The 21032-nt window shown below is 48.8% G+C and overlaps 9 protein-coding genes and 1 non-coding gene across 11 annotated transcripts; 4 read left to right on the top strand and 6 right to left on the bottom strand.

Moving 5' to 3' along the window:
* Positions 1-20: 20 nt before the first annotated feature.
* TERG_01906 (uncharacterized protein) lies at positions 21-3127 on the bottom strand. Its single transcript, XM_003237136.2, has one exon. It carries the CDS (start codon positions 2964-2966, stop codon positions 993-995), a length of 1974 nt encoding a protein of 657 aa, XP_003237184.1. The 5' UTR covers positions 2967-3127; the 3' UTR covers positions 21-992.
* Positions 3128-3614: 487 nt separating this feature from the next.
* Positions 3615-6243, bottom strand: TERG_01905 (AMP deaminase). Its single transcript, XM_047747827.1, has 2 exons — positions 4372-6243; positions 3615-4251 (listed from the first exon to the last, which is right to left on the bottom strand). Exons 1-2 carry the CDS (start codon positions 5319-5321, stop codon positions 3789-3791), a joined length of 1413 nt encoding a protein of 470 aa, XP_047603792.1. The 5' UTR covers positions 5322-6243; the 3' UTR covers positions 3615-3788.
* A 1196-nt stretch (positions 6244-7439) lies between these two features.
* TERG_10005 lies at positions 7440-7555 on the bottom strand. Its single transcript, XR_007130572.1, has one exon. It is a non-coding gene; the product is annotated as a 5S ribosomal RNA (ribosomal RNA).
* A 260-nt stretch (positions 7556-7815) lies between these two features.
* Positions 7816-8749, bottom strand: TERG_01904 (uncharacterized protein; the record flags this gene model as incomplete). Its single annotated transcript, XM_003237134.2, has 2 exons — positions 7978-8749; positions 7816-7923 (listed from the first exon to the last, which is right to left on the bottom strand). Exons 1-2 carry the CDS (start codon positions 8185-8187, stop codon positions 7816-7818), a joined length of 318 nt encoding a protein of 105 aa, XP_003237182.1. The 5' UTR covers positions 8188-8749.
* Positions 8750-10156: 1407 nt separating this feature from the next.
* On the top strand, positions 10157-11026 carry TERG_01902 (uncharacterized protein; the record flags this gene model as incomplete). The annotated part of the gene is made up of 1 exon (XM_003237132.2): positions 10157-11026. One exon carries the CDS (start codon positions 10157-10159, stop codon positions 11024-11026), a length of 870 nt encoding a protein of 289 aa, XP_003237180.2.
* A 488-nt stretch (positions 11027-11514) lies between these two features.
* TERG_01901 (glycerol kinase) lies at positions 11515-13194 on the bottom strand (the record flags this gene model as incomplete). Of its 2 annotated transcripts, XM_003237131.1 has the most annotated exons (3): positions 11515-11754; positions 11825-12992; positions 13058-13194. In XM_003237131.1, the coding sequence occupies 3 exons, from the start codon at positions 13192-13194 to the stop codon at positions 11515-11517; spliced, it is 1545 nt and encodes a 514-aa protein (XP_003237179.1). The 2 variants fall into 2 exon arrangements, with proteins under 2 accessions (XP_003237179.1, XP_047605530.1); XM_047749351.1 differs by having other exon boundaries at positions 11600-12992.
* Positions 13195-14300: 1106 nt separating this feature from the next.
* On the top strand, positions 14301-15583 carry TERG_01900 (uncharacterized protein; the record flags this gene model as incomplete). Its single annotated transcript, XM_003237130.2, has 3 exons — positions 14301-14695; positions 14800-15343; positions 15413-15583. 3 exons carry the CDS (start codon positions 14301-14303, stop codon positions 15581-15583), a joined length of 1110 nt encoding a protein of 369 aa, XP_003237178.1.
* Positions 15584-15975: 392 nt separating this feature from the next.
* Positions 15976-16390, top strand: TERG_01899 (uncharacterized protein; the record flags this gene model as incomplete). The annotated part of the gene is given in 2 exon segments (XM_047747826.1): positions 15976-16282; positions 16287-16390. Coding segments are annotated over 2 exon segments (411 nt in total).
* Positions 16391-17460: 1070 nt separating this feature from the next.
* TERG_01898 (uncharacterized protein) lies at positions 17461-19110 on the top strand (the record flags this gene model as incomplete). Its single annotated transcript, XM_047747825.1, has 1 exon — positions 17461-19110. The coding sequence occupies one exon, from the start codon at positions 17461-17463 to the stop codon at positions 19108-19110; it is 1650 nt and encodes a 549-aa protein (XP_047603790.1).
* Positions 19111-20119: 1009 nt separating this feature from the next.
* Positions 20120-20842, bottom strand: TERG_01897 (uncharacterized protein; the record flags this gene model as incomplete). The annotated part of the gene is made up of 1 exon (XM_047747824.1): positions 20120-20842. The coding sequence occupies one exon, from the start codon at positions 20840-20842 to the stop codon at positions 20120-20122; it is 723 nt and encodes a 240-aa protein (XP_047603789.1).
* Positions 20843-21032: the final 190 nt, after the last annotated feature.

Raw genomic sequence — 21032 nt, 5'->3', positions numbered from 1 at the left:
ATCCGTTCGATCAACATGTAATCATGTCGTCTGGATCTATAAACTTTGGAAATTTTCAAAATACGGAGAGACCGCTGAGTAAGCAATGTTCTAAAATTAGTGATGATATAATCAAATAGGGCTGTTCACGTGAGCGGCCCGACCACCAGGTACAAGGGGATATCGAATGGTAATGTATCGAAGTCAAAGAGCAAGATCAACAGACGGATCATCATCAAAAAGGAATTCTGCTTTCTATTAAATAGAGATATACTGTCTAAAACAACCAAACTAAGGAGGCGCCATCAAGTCGTGAATTAGAAAGGAGGTCAGAAAAAAACGATGATAACCCGTCCCAAACCCTGTGAAGAAGATGAGAAGAAGACAAGGAAAAAAAGGTGCAGAAACCGGATCAAAGGCAAAGGGGAATCGAGCCAAGGAAAAGCAAGGTAGGCAAGGCAGCAATAACAAAGCGGGGGTTGAAAATGCAGTAGACAATATTATCCAACTCGCTGAACGGGGAAAAGGGTCACACAAAGATGACTGGGGCCAAGGTAGGAAAAGGCTGATTTGGGATGCCCCTCTATGTCGCAGAACACTAATAAAGAAGTTAAGAACTGGAGACTGACCCGGTGAACTGTGGAGGCTGTACTGGGCTCATCTCCATGCAGGGATATGTGTGAGTGCGAATGTATGTATAAGCCGCAAAAAGCATGTCACGCGACAGAGGCGACGAGGCAAGCGCGGAAGAGGGATAAAGATGCTGGCCCGGTGAAGACAACTGGCCGAGGATATGGGGGGGAAAAAGAACGAAAGGAAAAAGAAAGAAAAGGGAGCAAGGCAGTCCGTCCATTGATACCAACAGAGTCAAAAAAAAAAAAAAAATCCGAGTTCCGAAAGTTAAATGAAGGGAAACAAGGTGAACTCCACTCAAGCCAAAAATGAAACAAAACATTCTCTGACGTAAGGGAACGAGGGAAATGAGACAGTGTTCAGATGTGGAGGCGCAGTAGTTAGACAGCCCAGCTGCCTCTTCGCTCGGGAACGCCCCAAGAGTCGACTCCTCTGTCAGCCCCGGAGCGAGGCTGTTGTCTCGCCCATTCATGGATATACAGCTTCAACGCATTCCAGCGCACGCACCCAGGCGTGTTGGTGGTGGTTGTGGTATTGCAAGCACCGGTTCGACAGTCCGGTAGGTCGATGTAGCCCTTCGCGTTGGCGTGTTGGTCATCGCTCTGGAGCGTTTCGATAGGAATATTTGTGATTTTACTTAGCTCCGCATCAAAATCGCGCGCTAAGCATGGGTACCCCAGTGATAAATAGTTGTATATTTGGGTAACGAAACTATCATTGAATTCGGTCTCGATTTCACGCTCAAGGTCGGGATCGCATGTTTGAATGAGAATAGCAGGAGAAGGTGATGAGGCGTCGGGAACAGTGGTGAGCGTGACAAGATCGGGAGAGATTTCTTTAGAGGGCTGGAGGAGAGAGCCCAAAGGCGTAGGAGTTGGCGTAGGCGGAATAACAGGGTCCATTCGCTCCGGAGAGGGCGTCACAAGGCCAGACTTTTGCGGTGATGAGTTTTGTGAAGAGCGATCGCAGCTTGTCTGGCCACCCGACTTTCTCTTGCAAGTACCGTTCCAGAGCCCGACTTCGCCGCAGTCCGAAATATTTGTATCTGCAGACCATAGTCCACCGGCGTTGCAGTTACCCGCAGGTTTCTTGTTTTGGCTCGTGGCCGGCGTAGGAAGCTGGTCAGCTCCTATCAGTGTTGACTTGAGAGACTGGCATCGAGTGAAAACGATGTCGTCTCCCAGCATCGGGGGACTTGCGGCTTCACGCATAGGCGCAAGGTTTACCCCCTTCTGCCAGCCGCCAATGATATCGTAACCGCCCGTTTCAAGGCCTTCCCATTCCTCCTTATATCGTGCGGCAAGCGCAGCCGCGGAGAACTTGGATGTATGGTTAGATGCAAAGAGGCGTTCCCGAGACCTCATCTCCGACTCCTCCTTGTGCCGTCGCATCTCCTCCAGCTCCCAGGCGAGGTCAGCGGTGGACTCTCGCCGGAATCGAGACAGGTCAATCGACAGCTGTCTGAAGGCAGTTTCCATGCTGTCGTCATCGTCTTCGGAGTTGCTGTCCTCCCGGTCGATGGCAAAGTGAGAGACGGGTTGGTATACTTGCTCATTGGGGAAGGCAGCGAGAGCCTGGTCCTTCAGCTTCTCGGAAACCAAACGAGAGTGCAGGTTGTACATGTGATTGTCCGGATAGGAGCCGGTGTAGGAGTCAGGGCAGTGAACATGCACATTCTGATGGCTGCCTTCGTTGGAGAAATTGGTAGGGGAGGTCGAGAGCGATGAGGTTGGTGACTCGCCGGAGTTTTCACTGCTGGTCGAGGGGATGGCGGGGAGGTTAGGGACCTGGAACGACTGTCGTCTGCTCCCATGGCGTCGAGACAGGCTTGCGTAGGAATACCTCGACTCCGAATCTGTAGCTCGAAACCTAAGCGTATTGGCCGAGCAGACACTGCTGCTGCCAAAGTTCTGTCGGGCAGGGCTTCCTGCCGGGTTCTGGCGAAACGACCGTTTCCCAGTCTCGATAAGCTGGGGAGTGAACTTCCGCGGCGACTGCGACGTCTTTGTGGCAGCATCCCTTGACTTCTTTTGTTGCTGATCGGCAACCCCTAATCCTGCACGACCGGGACTCCCACCAACACCACCCCTCTGTTTGCCCTTAACACCACCGTCTACGCCCTGCTTGACAGCTTTTCGGCTGGTCTCCGTTGTCGTTTCGATCAACTGAGGCCGAAACCTGCTGGCTCCCTTTGACGCTGCTGTCGTCGTCGAAGCATCCCCTGTCTTCTTCTTCCCATCCCTATCCTTGGCCTGCGTGCGCGATGACGACGACGACGACGACTTGGTGGTCGACTCTATAAGCTCTGGAACGAACTTCCGTTTCGGCGGAGTACTACTCGCCGTCGATGCCATCGGGCCTAACAATAAAGAAAAGAAACGCAGCTCGAGCCTGATACCAGGATGGTTCGGTTGTGGGTGAGAAAGCGAGTTTTCCCCGGAATATATTTAGGGCTGTAGCTGCAGACGGCTGTCCGTAGCAATGCGATAGGAGTCCGCCAGGCCAGTGAGCAGCACCATTTGATGGAAACAAAGCAGGCGAGCTGAGCAAAGGTCGAGGTCTCAAAGGACTGGCGGGCGGGCGGGCGAGCGAGCGAGCGAGTGAGGTGTGCGCTATGAGATGGTGTGAATATTCGTCAAAAAGAGGTTGGAGTCGAAGGCCGGAAGAAAAATGACAAAGAAGGCGAAGAAGGAAAAAAAGAAAAAAGAAAGTTAAAAAAAGAAATAAAAAAAAGTAACCAATCAAAGAAAGGAAAAACAAGAAGATGGTCCGAGTGGAGACAGGGCACAAAAGGGGTAAGGCGCATTCCGGTTTTCTGCCGCCGGCCGGTGATTGGTTGAAGGCTTAAATAAGCAAGGGGAGCAAGGGCGCCTGTCAGACACGGTAGCGCGGTCACATGCAAAGCACGTGATAAACCCCTGGCCAGACCCGCCCAGCCCCTCTTAGCGCGTGCTCACCGCTTCCGGGAAGGTGGATGACTAAAGATAAGACGACACGTGATTGGCTTATCGATCGACCTTCTTATCTATGATTATGTAAGATCACATTTCGCATATATAAAAAAGACTCGAGCAGGACATTTTATAGTACGAAAGGGACAGCCAGGAGGTGAAGAAATATATATAGAAGTGCACAGTTGAATAGCAGGCCAGGGCAGAGGAGGTCCTCGTCAGGCTTCAGTCGTCGTCGCTGTCCATGTCCTCTGAGCGCCAGATGTGTCCTCCCTGCGCCGAAGACCGCTCATGTGCGTCCTCCGAAGCCGCTCCATCCTCGGAAGTCCGTGAAAAGGTGCTATCCTTGCGAGCGCGTGCATGCACTATTCCCGGGAATATCGCCTGCGCTGGCATCGAGCTAAAGCCGTGCTCCTGTGGCGTGCCACTGGCGGTCTGGGGCTTGCTCGAGTGCGCGTGCGACTCTACATCTGAGTGCGACGGATGGCGCCCAGGCGTGTTAGCAGCCACTGCGGGCGTCGTACTTCCATGTTCTGGAGCACCGCTACTGGGGTCTGGGGCAGCGCTGGAGGACGGGGCCTCATTATTATTATTGTTGTTGTTTTTCAGATAGGAGAATGAAGGAACCTTGGTTAGTGTCTTTGGGGTGTGGGTGTTGTTCGGTGTGGCGGATGCATAGCGGTCGAGCCTGCATATATAATCAGCCTTCAACACACAAACCTCCCACCATCTAGTCTCAACAAAATTCATTGCATGCAAAAAAGAAAAAGAGCAATTAAAAAAATAAAGAGCGGTGGGAAGAACTTACAGCGATAGTTCTCCGGTCAGCGTCTCATATCTAAACGCCTCTCGTAAGTCCGGCACGTTACTCTTCGCCATGTTGTTCCCCTCCAGCCCGGGTAGATGGCATTTACTCCCCAGCCAGCGCTGCTTCAGCGCCAGCTCGAACCCGCTCTGGTCTACACTGTGTTTGGCCAGCTCACACATGTCAACAGCACTAAGCTTGTAGATCTGTGCGGCAACGGAATATTCTTCGATCAGCGGTTCCTTGGTGAAGGCGAACTGGAGCGGATCGTCAGTGGAGAGCGAGATATTCAGGCCCTTGCGGAAGTAATTAGCGCACGGGTTCTTATCATAGCTCAGAAACAGTGCGTTGTTGCTCAAGGGTGACATGGCAATCGGAATCTGGTCGAGATAGAACAGGTACTGCAGCAGCGGCACTTTACGGAGCAAGATTCCATGTGAGATGCCCTGGCAGCACAGGAAGGCTGAGGCAAGATGGTCGGGGTCTCCAGCTTCTCCACAGTGCGGACGGAGCACAAACGTGTTGAATCCGCGTTGTTTTCTCCATGTATTGAGTGATGCCATGTTTGCAAACATGAAGTAGATCCAGTAGCTATAAGGCGGGTTCTGTTTAGTATCCCATTGCTTAGGAACGGGGAACTTGCGGTACAGTCTTCTCTCGGCCTTGCTCTCGTCGTCAACGCTGTCAAAACCAACCACACGCTGCAGGAAGATGTGCAGCTTCGGATGGCTGTTCGGATTCTGCGTGACTTCGAATAAGGGTTGGAAGACATTGCGAACAATGTCTTCAAAATTCCCTACCTTACCGCTCGACTTGAACACGTCATAGAGCCGAGGCACCTGGATTAGCCAGCGGACGTTGGGAGAGAAGAGCTTGTTATCGACAGCCCAGGCCGCCATTTTGTCCCATTCTCCCAGGGAGTGACCGTAGATGGAGATTCGCCATTCTGCCATCTGGTATTTACTCGACTCGAGGTCAGAAATTACCTCCTTAGTGATTTCGGCCAAATATCTCCCCTTGATATAATTATCCGTCTTGAGGAATATTTCTCGGAGGCGGGACTCTCCAATAGGGTTGTATTTGAGATTGAATTTGTCAAACCGGTGGAACGAATCCGTGTGTGCCTGGCTATGTTAGCAAAAGAGGAGACGTCAAGTTTGAAATTCGCCTGAACATACATGCATGTCCAGAGTATCAATACTCAAATCATAGGCTGTAAGATTGATGCTCTCAAAGACCTCCTTCAAGGTCAAGTGCTTTCCATCTCTGAAAAGCACCACCTCGTCCGGGCACTTCTTCATCTTACTCTTGATGAACCTGAGCAAATGTTTCTGGTTCATACATGCCGAATGATGCACGTGGGTATCAACCTTGCGGACGTTGTAGAAGTCTCGGTGCGGTACTTTCTTACTGTCCGCGAGTTCCTGGTACTCGTTCAGCAGCGTATGGAGCTGGAACTTACCCTCCAAGTAAGATAAGCGCTTGAAGGCGAATGACTTGACAGGGCCATCCGTAGACACATCAAGCACGCCGTCCAGATCCATGTAGAAATCACGGATGGAAGGGATCTGAATGACAGGCTGGTTCAGGTCACAGGCGGCTTTGGTTTCATAAACCTGGTACACACTGTTGTCATCCAGTTTGAAAGTCATGCTCGACGCTTCAGGCAACGGAAGCAGGTCGTCCATGTCAAAGTCCTCGCCGATATCCTGACCAGGCTTTCGCTTCTTCTTAGCAGAACTCGCAGACGGGGCTACATCTGATTCACCTTGCTTGGACCCTCCCTTTGCAGCCATGACGAAGCTGCTTGACATGCTCCCAGTTCCAAGCCGTTCTTTATCTTCCTCCCACGCTGGCTCTGGCGGAGGAGGGTAAATGACCCAACCAGGCTCATCCTTGGGATTGTCACCCGGTCGCTGGAACGAGAGTCGCATATACTTGTGTCTGGTATCCAGCAGCCCCTGTATCTTGCGGCATATGGCACTCAATTCAGCTGTGATTGCCCCATCATTAGGCGCATAGCCTCCCATGGCATATGGTATTCCAGTCCCAACGCTCATGCCAACGTTTCCCTGAATAGCGCTGTGTGAGGCATCACCAGGCATGCCCACCGCTGGCAGGACATGAGCTCTAGCAGACCGCTCGGCGATGCTGATACTGCTGTCTCCTCGCCGCATTTGCTGCGAGTTTGCAGGAGGAGTCGATGTCGCCGAGTACGACGGCCCAGGTAGCATGCTGCTAATCGACTCGTTATCGAAGTTACTTCCCGACGTTGGGCCGTGGTTAGGTAGGGCCGGGATTGATCGTGCAGGAATATCAGGGCTCTGCGGGATGTCACCATCCACACTGCGGGAGGCAAGCTGGTGCCTCTGGTAGAAAAGCCGTGCCTCTGCATGGCTCATTGACTTCTCGTACGCATAGTCGTAGGTAGCAGTCCGTGCCTGGCGATCTCGCGGGAGGATGGGCTGCTGCGCTGCCGTACTGGATTCAGGCGCTTCGTCCGCCGGCGGGGTTGGCGCGTTCTTCTCCATGTTTTGTGAGACGGCTCGAGAGCACAAGAGGTCGCCCGTCTGCGAATCTGGCGTCACTGATCGAGTGACTGTGGTAGAACCAGGCCCGTCAGCGAGGTGTTGTAGTTGCAGCTGTTGTTGTACCTGTCGAGGCTGATGGGCCGAAGAGTCATCACGGGCCCCAAAACTAACTTATTTGTCGGGGAGCTCCGCAACGGCCGTTGTTGGCTCGGCCATGGCACGTCATAGGCCGACTATCACTAAGTTTCCCGTAGGGCAACACTTTGACTCTCGAGCAGAAACAACCACGGTATTAATAGGAGATATATATGTTAAAAGGCCTACTTCTATTGTTTTTATATCTTCAAGCGCTTTTTATCCCGAGATCGCGATCTCCGTTGATACATAAATCGGGTTTGGTGTGGACTAGAGAATCTGCTGAGAACTCTCCATCACACTTCACCCTCAAGTTCTCAGGTTCAATGGAAGAATCTATGGGGTCTATAGAGAGCATTCTAAGCTAGGAATCACTAAAGAGACAAGAAAAAGGCCAAAAAAATATACATACGAAAGTCAGGATTCGCTGGTGGTCACCCACCCAACTACTAACCGACCGGCAAGTGGCTTAAGTACAGCTGAGCGGACGGGAAGCTCTGTTTTCCACTTCCTGTGTTCGTATGTACCGGACTGTTAGTTAAGAGGGTTTAATATGGGGCAGTTTCAGTGATATGATTCTCCGTATAATAAGCTGTTTTCCATTATCTGTATATTCTCCGTATTGTACTAGTTATCCGTGGCACCAAGCATACCAACAATCTAGCCAAGACAAAGCCATGCGATCTTGAGATGAGCAAGTTAAGTCCAGAAGAAATCCGCTAGACTCAGTCTCCAGTCGTGCGAGACATAATGATGACCCCCAAACATACTTCATAGCCGGTCAGACGCGGATATTCTTATCGAAGCTTTCGAACACCTTAGTCAGGTTCTCGATGTTGGGTTCCTGAGTGGTGTCGACCTCAGCTTCCGAGACCACTGAGTGGGAGTTCTTGTCCGCCATTTTCTTTAAGGAAGAATCATCGGCGTTCTTATTGACTTAAACCTTAAGCTTTATAGTATTCGGCTTGCCGTGAACCAACTCCCCTTTATCGATCCTTAGGCCAATTTGCCTATCAAGATTAGGATTCTGGGGCGGGAAAACTCGGGTGCCGGCCCCATCGGTAGACGGGTTCAAGATGCGCTTCAGTGCTGATTGCGACTTTTCCGCGCGCTCGAAAATTTTTTGTAACCCTCTTCGGATAGCACTGGCCATTGCTTTTGGTTCGAAGAGCCAGGAGTCAATGCTAAAAAGGCGGGAAGTTTGAAAGGACTGGATCTTGTGAAGCCCTAAGAGAAAGTTAGAATCAACAAACAATTGAGGTAGACGTTAACACGCTTGCCTTGATTTGGGATTATGTGATGATATAGCTAGGAGAGGATGTTGGATGAATAAATCACTGGAAGTGCTGGGTGACGATGGTCTTTATGAACTCATCTCCAACCAACCGTAGCCTCATCGCAACCCAACACGGCTGGTTGCGCAGGGGTACGCTTAGATATCACGTCTGCTCCTTGCGATGTTGCCTGGAGCACAAGATTGGCTATCCTAAAATAGATGAATGATGAATGACGCTAGAACCACTCAACAGCAGCTGCAAGTCAAAGTGCTTCCACTGAGGAGCCGGATATCTCAGCCATTGCAATCAAAGCGGAGGACTTCACAGGTCATGGTCAGCAGCTGTCCAGCAACTGCCGAAGCGTGCAGGTAGTTATTGGACAGCGGAACCCGGCCCGTCGCAACACATACCAGGAGCACGCACGTCGAATCGATCCCCTGCTGCATGCTTTGGCCTGCAAGCGATTGGGCATGGACACTCGTAAGATGGTTGTAATGAGGTGATGAGGTGACGAGGTGCAGCAGTCGCTCCAGTCGCTCCAGTCTGGCTCTCCTATGACAGCGTCGTGGCTGCGCACCTTGAAATTAAAACAGGGGTGTGTTCCGTATTAAGTTTGGCGCTCCCTTGCGGCGCTTAACTAACTAACGAGTTAACAGTTAACTAAGTTAGTTAGTTAGCTTGGACTGGAGTGCTGACTGCAACAAGTTACCAAATTCAAAATGGACAACCAAGAGTCCACATGATCCATTTCACATAGGGATAAACACGCACTTATTTGTCCTGACTCCCCCGTACCAGGTTTATCTGTATGATGATGCTGATGTGACCTTGGCCGGATCAATGTCTTTTCACCGCATACGGATTTTTCGACTTCCGTGTATTTATTCTCCAAGATCACGGCGAGCAATCGCGCCAATGGTAATGAAACGCGCATCCTCTACGATGAAATACGGTATGACTTCTTGAGGCCCATTAATCTGTCTCAAGTAAGATCCTGACATTTCCTAAAGACAAATCGGACCACTATTACCGCTATACTGCTGGACGCTGGCTGTTCAATGAGCCTCAGCAACTTGAAGCTCGCTATGTGCGGTTCAATATAGATGCACTGGCAGAAATCGCTGCAAGCTGCCTAGGCCATGACCCTGCATCATGCGTCAAAATTGAGAAGATGCCTGAAGGAAACTTCAATAAGAGCTTTCTATTGACTATGGCCAATGGCTCTCAAGTCATCGCGAGGGTTCCCAATCCAAATTCCGGTTTTCCACATTTCACAACTGCCAGCGAGGTCGCTACAATGGACTTCGTATGTTCTGTCGTTGTTACCCTTTTGCTTCAGAAGGTCTATTATCCTGATTATTTATAGGCTAGAACTAAGCTTGGTCTACCAGTTCCCAGGGTGTTTGCGTGGAATTCACAGGCATCAGAGAACCCAGTTGGAGCAGAGTATATTGTCATGGAGAAAGCAGCAGGTTCTTCCCTTGCGCAGATCTGGCCGCGTTTGAGCAATGAAGAAAAGAGGGAGATCATTCAAGCTATGGTTAGCTTTGATGTTAAAATGCTAAATCATCCCCTTGGTGGCATTGGCTCTTTGTATTATCCAAGGGATATCCCAAGTGGGACCAACCAGCTACCAGCTCTAGGAATGAATGATGCTTGTGGTCGTTGGGTCCTTGGACCTACCACTGACAGACGTTTCTTTGACGATGGAAGAGGAGAGCTATCCCTAGACCGTGGCCCTTGTAAGTTTTGCATTCTTTCTTACTTGCACTCCCATTTGAATCTAACGGAGATATCTTAGGGAATACTGTAAAAGAGTACTTAGCTGCAATCTGTGAGCGTGAAATGAAGGCCGTTCAAAATCTGGACCGTCCTCTTCGATCAGAAGGAATTGTTGGCCCTGGGGGTTATCAACCCAATCGTGCTCTCAAGCTCTCAGTGTGCCGCGACTTTCTGAAGGTGGTAAATCATATCCTACCGCCTGAGGCTTGTCTAACACCTGTTCTGTGGCACAAGGACCTACATCTAGACAACATCTTTGTGAATCCTGAGAAACCTACAGAGATTGTCGGGCTCATTGACTGGCAGAATGTCCACGTTTCACCTCTATTCGACCAGGTCACGCACCCTGCATTCTTGGACTACAAGGGGCCAAAACTCGAAGGCCTCAAGACACCATGTCTGCCAGAGAACTTTGAAGAGCTCGACGAGATTGCAAAAAAACATGCAAAGGAATTACTTGTTGCACAGACCCTGTACAAGTACTATGATCTTTACTCAGCTTCTATGAACGTACCGGCTTACCACGCACTGAGATATCAGGAAACACTGCAGGGAGAGATCATTACTCTCATTGGCATGATCTTAAATGATGGAGAACCAGCCCTGCAAGGGCTTCTAATGAAACTCTCCAACAAATGGGATCAACTCATCTGCAGCAAGGGAGGACCTCCATGCCCTCTACAGTACTCGGCTGAAGAGATCGATCGCCAGCCGGAATTGGAGGCGAAGTGGGCAGAAGGCATAGCGCTGATGGACGATGTGCTAGAGTCACTGGGGGGAGCTATTCGTGGATGGGATGGCTGGGTGAGCCATGAGGATTATGAGGCACTCCAGCAAAAACTTGAACTTGTTCGAAAGCAGTTCATTGAACACCTTGCTGGGGACGATAAAGAAGCTGCTAAGGCTTGGGCACGGGCTTGGCCATTCCAATGAGGTGCTGCGTAAGTACTGCTACTAATTGTACTAAACATTCCTGTTTTCACCAGAATCCAACACGGTATGGAAATCCTATGGTTTGCAATGTTTTGTCAAAGCTCGCAAAATATAAAGTTTAGAGTTTTATAGCGTGTTTTTTTTTTGAAAAAAAAAAAAAAAAAAAATCCACGTGACATGTTTACACTATGCTTATGTAATCTTAGAAACAGCGTGACGTGATTCGACTTCGACTTCGACCTCAACTCGACTTCAATTTCACTTCATCGTTATACAACGGCTGGCTCGTTATATAGAGCTATACTTCTAGCTTATCACTTGAGAATACACACGGAGTATGCGATGGTTGAGGAATATTACACTTTCGAGATGGGTTGCAACACCTAGCCACACGGCACCGAAGGCCCAAGAGTGTATACGGGACTGAACTGTGAATGTATTAAGTACAAATAAGGGGACGGGCCGCCAAAGGATCCTGACGGATGCTCCTAGTTTGCCCATCCCCGACACATTTCCACAGCCTTTTCCCAGCGAGAGAACCGTTTGTTGGCCTCTTCCCTTTCAATGCTAGGATTAAAGGTGGTTTGGCCGTCTGTGTTGACATTTTGGAGCTCCTCCAGGTTGCTCCATACCCCAGCGGCAATACCTGCTGCAATTGCAGCACCAAGGGCTGTGGTCTCTCGCATCTTGGGGCGGTTGACAGGGATGGAGATCAAATTTGCTTGTGTCTATTGACCTGTCAGCACCAATCTCACAGTCTAGCGAAGGCTTTGTCCGGATATGGAAATTGGCACGTACCTGCATTGTCAAATCGCTGGCACACATTCCTCCATCAACAGCTAGCTCAGTGAGCTTATGTCCGCTGTCTTTCTCCATGGCATCGAGGATCGCCTTGGTCTGGAAACATGTCGCCTCAAGAGTTGCTCTGGCTACATGGCCTCGTTGAGTGAATGTTGTTATCCCAAATATCGTGCCTCTCGCATCATCGATCCAATATGGAGCAAACAATCCACTAAATGCTGTGACAAACACACATCCACCGCTGTCTGGTACTGTCTCTGCCAAGGTTGTCAAATCCTTCGAGCTGTCCATGAACTTGAAATTGTTCACCAAAAATTTGACACTGGACCCGCCAACAGCAATGCTTCCTTCGAGTGCATAGGTGAGCTTTCCACCTTCACCTCCTCGGAAGTCAAAGGCTACAGTTGTTAGCAATCCATGCTTTGATACTACCGGTTTCTCGCCAATATTATACAGAAGGAAGCAGCCAGTCCCATATGTGTTCTTGGCCTTTCCAGGCGTGAACCCCTTTTGGCCCACGAGCGCAGCAGATTGGTCTCCTAAGCAGCCAGTTATGGGGAAGCCCTTGAGGGCAGAGATCGCCAATTTGCCATAAGCCTTTGGGTCTGCTGAGTGTACAATCTTAGGCAGATGGATCTTGGAAGTGTCAAGGCGGAAGAAGTCAATCAACCTCTCATCATATTCCACCTTCTCAAGGTTCATAAACATGGTTCGCGATGCGTTTGATGGATCCGTTACAAAGACACCTCCTTCCGCGCCACCGTTTAGCTTGTAAATGAGCCAAGTGTCGATGGTGCCGAACGCAAGTCTTCCCTCATCATATGCCTCCTTGACTTTAGGAACGTTATCGATCAGCCATAACACTTTACCGACGGATGGATAGGTGGACAGTGGTAAACCGCAGATCGGTTGCAGCTCTTGGTGGCCTAGGCGGTTTTTTAGTCCGCGCACAAGACCCTGTGTGCGGGTATCCGTCCAAACTATAGCATTATACAGCGGCTCGCCCGTCTCCTTATCCCATACTACTGTGGTCTCCCGCTGGTTAGTGATTCCAATCGCTTTGATAGAATCGATTTTGTGTCCCTGGGTTTCGAAATCGGCGACGGCGCCATCTATGCAAGCAACAACGGATTCGACGATCTCGTTTGGGTCATGCTCATGCCATCTACAATATGTGAGGTTAGCGCGTTTGCGAACAACAGAACGAGAAAGAAATATGCTACACTTTACCCTGGTTGAGGATATATCTGACTGAACTCCAACTGATGTGAAACAACCACCTCTCCGTCTGTGTTAAAAATAAGAAATCTCGAACTTGTTGTGCCCTGATCAATCGATCCGACGAACGACTTTCCATGTACAGCCATTGAACCGGACTATGTCATGTCAAGCACCTGGGCAGTTGGAGTAAGGGCGGCGAAAAGGGGTACAAATAACTAATGAGGGGAAAAATATACATGTGGGACATGACAGGTGCCTCTTATCTGTCAAATAGACTCCTGGGCCCCCGGACTTGGGGTAACCTAGGACATTCCATACATCGCTTACAAGTAAGTTTAGTAGGATGCATCTCGGCACATACTTCTGCTGGTGATACCGCGGGTTGGCGGGCGAAACTAAGTATGTTAAAATGTCTCGGCCGCAACGGGGATTCCCGATGAACCATCAACCAAAGCTCGCATTTGCTCCGTTCCAGCGCAGCTTGACTTTATCTCTGTTACGCAGCGATGTTTTTGATATATCCATGGAAATGACACCCGTCCCATAATCGATTTACCCCAGGATCTGGATGTTTATCAACATGGAGAAAATGCGGAGGTGCTCACGACAACTCCCGTTGTTCACCAACGAGTGGCGTGATCGACGCCTTAGCGACAGGGGCCCCCTTGTCTAGTGCAATCTTTAATTTGCGCAGTCCAGACAGGACATCACGCATGGCATCAGTTTTTGGCACTGAATCAATCGGATTTAGCCTTCATGCAGTACAGACTCTGTTGGTGCGACTCTGTGCTCCGTGACTTCGAAGGAGGATTCGCCAGCTCTATACTAGAATTTTATGCTTTTGGTCGGTTCCGGCCGACCCTTGCGCTTCACCATTGGAAGCAACCCTACGATGGATGGAGGACGGAGAGCAGGTTCATGACCGGACCAAAGGACGATGCAGCTGGCTAAATTTGTGCCACTGTTTATTGAAACGAAAGTTGACCACGGCAGGGCAAAGCATGGCATTGCTCGGGGGATACAAATCCTGAATGGCCATGCCGATAGTATGCCAGGATCCTTCTTTCTGCATTTTTCTTCATCCCTCTGTATAAGATCGTCGATCTGCCCGTGGGGAAAATCTGCAGAATCTTGTGCAATCACCCTTCTCTCCCGTGGATCATCTACTCTTTCTAGCGGAGCCTTCCTCCCCTAGTTCTTTTCTATCTCTTTCTGCGGTTCTTCTATCCGTCAGCTTGTCTGCTTTCCATACATGGACATTCCGGCAGTGAGTGAGGGTTGGACAATTAAGCCTGTGAAAACCGGGATATCTTCCTCCCATACCTTGCATACCGAGAATATTGGGACCATTTCTCAAGGAACCACCGAAAAGGAACTCAGTAGCCCTTCCTTGGATGGAGTTCATTCTAATATCCACGGGTTTTCCGAGCCGTTGAACGCCCAATTCACTCCACGTGTTGTTATTGAGCATGAACCTCAGCCCGTCAAGGAATTACTATGGACCAAAATACGGACCAAACTCCGCGAACCCTTTGCTGAATTCTTCGGGGTATTCATTATGATTCTCTTTGGTGACGGCGTTGTTGCGCAAGTGGTTCTAAGTGATTCAAAGAAAGGAGACTACCAATCGATATCGTGGGGTTGGGGGTGAGTTGAAGCTTTTTTACTTGTAGACAAAGGACACCTTAAACACATACCAGGAACCGTCTCGCAGAACTTATCTGTTCATTCTGACAATAGTGTTTCAATAGCCTCGGAGTTATGTTAGGTGTTTACTGCTCCGGAGGGATCTCTGGAGGTCATCTTAACCCTGCAGTAACATTCGCAAACTGCGTCTTCCGGAAGTTTCCTTGGAGGAAGTTCCCTATCTACACGTTGGCCCAGTTCCTTGGAGCATTTTGTGCTGCCGGTGTCGTTTACGCAAACTACAAATCCGCCATTACGACCTTCGAAGGCGGGCCCGACATCCGAACCGTAGGGTTGGACACCTCCACTGCCGGCATATTTTGTACTTACCCAGCCCCATTTCTGACTAAAACAGGACAGTTCTTTTCGGAATTCATTGCCAGCACGATTCTGATGTTTTGTATCTACGCCATGGCTGATGATAAGAATTTAGGAGCAGGAAATTTAATGCCCCTTGGACTGTTTTTCCTCATATTTGGTATTGGTGCTTGCTTCGGGTGGGAAACGGGGTACGCGATCAATCTTGCTCGTGATTTTGGGCCACGGTTGATGTCCTATTTCCTCGGATATGGACGTGAAGTATGGTCAGCTGGAGGATATTATTTTTGGGTGAGTTACTTCTAATCCTAATCAGTTCCACTCTTGTCATGCTTGAATCCACTATTGACTCAAATCAAGGTACCTATGGTCGCTCCGTTCTTTGGTTGCTTATTCGGTGGCTTCCTGTATGATGTCTTTCTATACACCGGCGAGAGCCCCATCAATACCCCGTGGATGGGTCTAGATCGCTTTATCAGGCCTAATCGGGATGTGTGGTCAAATACCAAATCCATAGACGGAAGAGTGTGACACAACCTGGAAAGATGCAAATATATGTAATCAGGATTTATTATCTTCTCCACTACGGCGGTTAACTAACGATATTAGCAAAAGAATTGACACGCAAAAAGCATTGTGATTTTATGACATTGCGTCTCTCAGTAAGGAAACTTAGAGGTGCCAAAAGTATCTGTTGCTCGCCTATACTATCCTCAAGCAGCTTTTGATCTGTCTTCCTCCCTGTAAATGGCCGATAAGAGGGGTAAATACGTACCCCGGTCGCTTCCCTGACAATACGACTGCATGAGATATAGATGAGGGGGGTTGCCGAGCCGTGCCATCGTATACTTTATCAAGCTACATCCTTAGGAAGCGCATGGCCCGAGGTAGATGAAAATGAACAAAGCAGAGTACACTCGAACATGTGCACGTCCATAGAAGAGGTTCAGCCAGAAAAAGGAATAATTGGTGCCGGGCCTAGATTTGTATCCCTATGCATGGAGCGAAGGAACAACAACGGCGTTCACGTATTTGGATTTCACACGGTTATCAACTGGTTGGTTGGCCAGAAAATCGAAGTTGAATTTGTGGTAACGTCTACCAAGCACGGATACGAGCCGTTGGTGATCCTACAATGTAACGTACTATCGAATCTCAAGTATAATTTCAATGAAATTTCACCCAAGCAAAATCAAAATAATAACGGCTCGAGTCCCCGTAATGCCCAAGGTAGGAAGTCAGCTGGTTGAGGCTGAGCGTCATGTGATTGGTGGGTCGAAAATCGCCAATTTCAACGTCGATTACAACTTCAACTCCAGCTTCAACTTCACACCTTGAGGATACAGAGAGAAATGCTAAATAGTCCTGGTACTATTTCCTAACTATACCCTTGATATATTCTAATTTTACGTGGATACTGTTTTCTAGGTTAAGTTGAGCTCGTTCCAACCTAGAAACACACGTTCCTCTTTCAAGTCCAATGCCGTTTGTCAAAGTCCATGGATGAATGAATTTGGGCCAGCCGATATTCACGGTAACTTCCGCCTCCCGGACTTTAGTGGCTCCAGATAATGGTTCAGAATTTCAAAACAATACCCACCACTTCGTTTCTTACTCCTCTCTCCAAGTTATTGTTTATTTTTAAGGAAAATCAACAATACGTACCATGCCAACCCTTAAACAGCTAACCTGTCATATCGAATGGGCTAACTGTAGCATACCATTCAAAGAATATGGCGTCACTTATCGAGACGGGTCTGTTGAATGCCTTATTCCTGTGCAGCCCGCTTCGACACCATTCTCTATCAGGCTCACTTCCAGTGGCTACATTGCACCTGGTTTGGCCATGTTTGTTTATATGGATGGCGTCTACCAATGCAACCGCAACAGGGATGATCTTATTTTTAAAAAGGGGTGTAAAGGTAAGACGAAGGTTAGAGATGTCAATTTCTGCGTCCGCCAGAAAGAGGAACGCCTGCAGGACGGGAGCTGGATAGGAAGGCCCTGGAGATTTGAGCCGCTCCAAATAGGTAACCATATTGAATTCTCTGGTTCTGGATCATGGATGTAATACTAATACACCCTCTAGTACAACTTATGCCGGGTATGCCAGAAGTCAACAAATATCATTTCGATAACTTAGGCGAAATATGCGTTGTTGTTCTTCGATGTGAGTCACGAGACGACCAATCCTCATTTGAGGGTTCTCTCACTCCAGAATCAGCTATGGCATTTGGGCCAGATTTGGACGGTAAGATTGCTCTATCCCTATAATCGAAATTCGACGATAATTCTACCGTAAAGCTGACGTTCACAACCTTACTGCAGATTTTCAAAGCGTCTCTAGCGATGAATGCCTACTCAATCCCATTAATACAGTCAAAGAAAATGATACAAGTTGTGGGTTTATGGGAGGATTGTTTGACGGGGCAAATGACACTAGGCACTGGGAGAATAATATAAGTTGCTGCGAATCTTGCGATCATGATGAACCTAAGACTCGTCGTGAGAGCCGTGGCCACTGTCATGATAACCAATCGTCCATAAACAATAGGGATTCCAGACGACGCCATCCAAATCCTGCGAGGTCACAACCCCAGTGTCGAGTCCACTGGAAAGATCAGCCTGAACTAGAGCAGGAATCAGACTGGGATAATGGATGGGAGTCGTATGATACAGAGTCCACTGCAAGCTCCGACCGTGTCTGCCGAGGATATAGATATTATCGATCAAGTGGGCCTACCAATCCGATCCCTAGGCAGGAAGCTGGGGAATCTGATAGCCCTCGTTCTTGCATGCGTGAACATCGCTCTAAGCCAAGACAATACCTCCCTTACAGGGCAACACAAGATCAAAGCTCCAGATGGAAGATTCGGAAAGGTTCGGGGAAACTAGCTTCAGAAGAGCCCAAGGAACCCCAGAATCTCTTATCTGAAGAAATACACAGCGGTACCCGTGGATGTGCTCCTTCCATTGTTCTCAATGTTAACTCAGCCCAACCGGCACAGGAGGTGAAACCAGTAATCAATCATACTTGCCACCAGTGTGCTCACCCAAAGTGTTGTGTGACAGATGATACCACAGATGATGGCTGCTATATAGTTTCTAACAATAAACGAGTTAGCAGACGCTGCCACCATCATAAGCGGAGCCGTAATCATTGCACGCACGGAGAGAAAAGCCGAGAGTCAAACAGCCATGATAATACCCTATCAACGAATGCCGATACTGGTGCAGGAAATAAAGACGGTGATTTAAATACCTCAAATGAAAACCAGGATAATAATGGTTCATCCTGGGATAATGATAATGATCAAGGTAATTCAAATTGGAATAATGACAACAATGGGACTTCTGCTGGCTGGAATAACCAGGACAATCAAAATAATACTACGAACGACAGCTGGGATCAAGGACAAGGAGACCAACAAAATAATAATGATAATACAGACGATTGGGACAAAGGCAATACCAGCTTCGATTCTAATGCCCAAGGCCAGCAACAAGATACTTCCTGGGACAACGGCAATAAATCTAATGGCCAAGAGTGGATGGCACGAGATGTAACAACGGGTAATGGCGATGCCCCAGCAGCTGGCTGGCTAAACAATAATTCCAGCGACAACCATGGGAACAATAACGATGGCCAATGGGCTCCTATGGCTAGCCCAAATAATGGATATAACAATCCTCAGCCAGGTCCATCAAGCCCACCTACGATTCCAGTCCAAGCTCAGGGCCCAATATGGGAGTCCCCACCACCCATCCAAAGAGTTCATACGCTAATTACTCCGTTTTGTCAGGGGCCAGAAGCTAGTGAGCCTCCGTTATATACTGTTCCTGAGCAAGTTGCGCAAGAAAGATCGCTATCTCACCAAGTGCAGGTTGGTAGATCTTCAAGGTACTCTCATAAAATCAAAGTACCACAGTATCTTGATACAATGGAGGAGCCTTACGCAAAATTCATTTTCAAATATCGGGTCAAAGGCAAGTACACTTCTAAAAGCACTCTTTGCCGCCAGCATACACCTAACATATGCTTGACCAGGTGTTGTTGAGTCAGAGATTGGCCAGCCAATTGAACGAGATGTCGAAGCTGAAAGAAAACTTCTCGAGTCTCTTCCTCGAGAAGAGATTCTAAAGCAACTTTTCCACGCTCAGGTATGGAATTCTGCACTGCCAGATTTAATACAAATATTGACAGGCATTTAGGGATTACTGGCTGCTCAAACTCTTGGGCAACCAATGGTAACACCGGCTCAGGGGCAACCTCAAGTCTCCAGCCCACAGCAGATCCAGCATCAGCACTCCAATTCAAACAACCAGCAATATGCTCCGGCTCAACACCAAAGTCCCCCTGGGAGCAAAAATGGTCGCGTTCACTACTCCAATCATGGTTCACAGTCCGGCCCTTCGCATTGGAATAACGCTCCAGCTCAGGAGCAGGTTTTCACCGTCCCATCAAAGCTCACGGGCTACAATAATAGGGCGAGTAATCCTCCTAAGAGTCCCCCACAGAACAATAACTTGGCGGCTGCCCTCACTACTGGTTTACAGAATGTTCAACAACAGCAACAACAACAACAGAGTTGGTCCAAGGGCAGCAATGATGCTCCTAGCTGGAACGCCCAGGCTACACAGGATGATTCCGGTGGGAAATGGTGAAGAACCATAGGGACTTCTCTATTCTAGGCCGCATCCTGCTGTGAGTTATTAAGATTCAAGACCCAGGTGTTGGTTGGGTTGTCTCTACGTATTTTAGCGATGTATCACTTAGTTCAACATATCATAGTCGTATTGAATCACTATGCTATCCCCAGCTTTGAAACTAGTTAATTAACAGCTCATGTAGGTCACGTAAAATATTCCCATCTTTATGCCCCGCTGCCGTTGTAAAGAAGCTTGTTGGTGGTATTGAAGCCGGGGTTCTGAATAGTTGGATTGGCAAGCTCTTTGAGACGGCCACAAACTTTCTCGGGAGCAAGACCTTCGGTAGCCATGATAAGTCCACCAACGCCGCAGACATGAGGAGTTGCCATCGAAGTTCCAGACATGAGTCCGGTGAGGTTATGGGGTAAGGTGGATCGGATGTACTCTCCAGGCGCGAACAGGTCGACTGCCATCATTAACGACGTTAGCTCCAATAATACAGAAAACAATGCAGGGCCAAGACATACCGAGTTCTCCGTAGTTGGAAAAGATTGCTTTGGTGTCGTTTCTGGTACTTGCACCCACCGTACAAACTTCAGGGGCGGAGCCAGGCGAATAGAACTCGGCGTTCGTAGCTTGGTTACCAGCAGCAACAGCGATGAAAATTCCTGCTTCTTGTGCACGTACTGTAGCCTCGTTCACAGCTCTAGAGCGTCGAGTTTTGAGACTTATATTCATGACAGACTTGCCGAGGCCGCGTTCTTTGGCATCGTTGATAGCCCAGTTAAGTCCGTTGATGTATCTGGTTATATCGCCATAACCATGGCAGTCAAGGATTTTGATGGAAACGATGGACGCTTTCTTGAGGATACCAAACTTCTGGCCTGCAACAGTGCCTGCAGTATGAGTTCCGTGGCCGTAACAGTCGGTATCTACGTTGTCAGCGAGATTGATACCCCAGCGAGCATGGCCAGTGAAGTCAGCCTGATTGATGTCGATGCCGCTGTCAATCCCGTAGAAGGTAATATTCTCGCCCTCTCCATAGGTAGACACGTAGTCATGGCTGAAGTTCTCTTTGTGAGAGATACGGGCAAGTCCCCAAGTGACATTGCCTTGCTTGATAGTAGAGGCAACTTGCATCTCTTTGTTTGGCTCAACGAACTCGACCTAGCTAATGAGTTAGATGCTGACAGAATACTTCAAATTATCATGAGATGGCTTACGTTCTCATGGTTCAGGATCTCCTGGACAGTGTCTTCGTCAAAGCTGCCGCTGTAGGCCTGCCATCCGGCAATGTCCCAGGTGGCACTGAGACCTTCAGTGAATGGAG

The sequence above is a fragment of the Trichophyton rubrum genome, assembly GCF_000151425.1.
Source record: "Trichophyton rubrum CBS 118892 genomic scaffold supercont2.2, whole genome shotgun sequence".
In the NCBI taxonomy this organism is placed as follows: Eukaryota; Fungi; Ascomycota; class Eurotiomycetes; order Onygenales; family Arthrodermataceae; genus Trichophyton; species Trichophyton rubrum.
The sequence above is the reverse complement of the archived record's forward strand: the minus strand, read 5'-3'. Positions and strand labels throughout refer to the sequence as shown.

Coding starts and splice junctions, on each gene's coding strand:
- TERG_01906 (XM_003237136.2), bottom strand. CDS start 2,966: ATGGCATCGACGGCGAGTAGTACTCCGCCGAAACGGAAGTTCGTTCCA.
- TERG_01905 (XM_047747827.1), bottom strand. CDS start 5,321: ATGGCAGAATGGCGAATCTCCATCTACGGTCACTCCCTGGGAGAATGG. Junction 4,252..4,371: donor CTGACCGGAGAACTATCGCT/GTAAGTTCTTCC, acceptor TTATATATGCAG/GCTCGACCGCTATGCATCCG.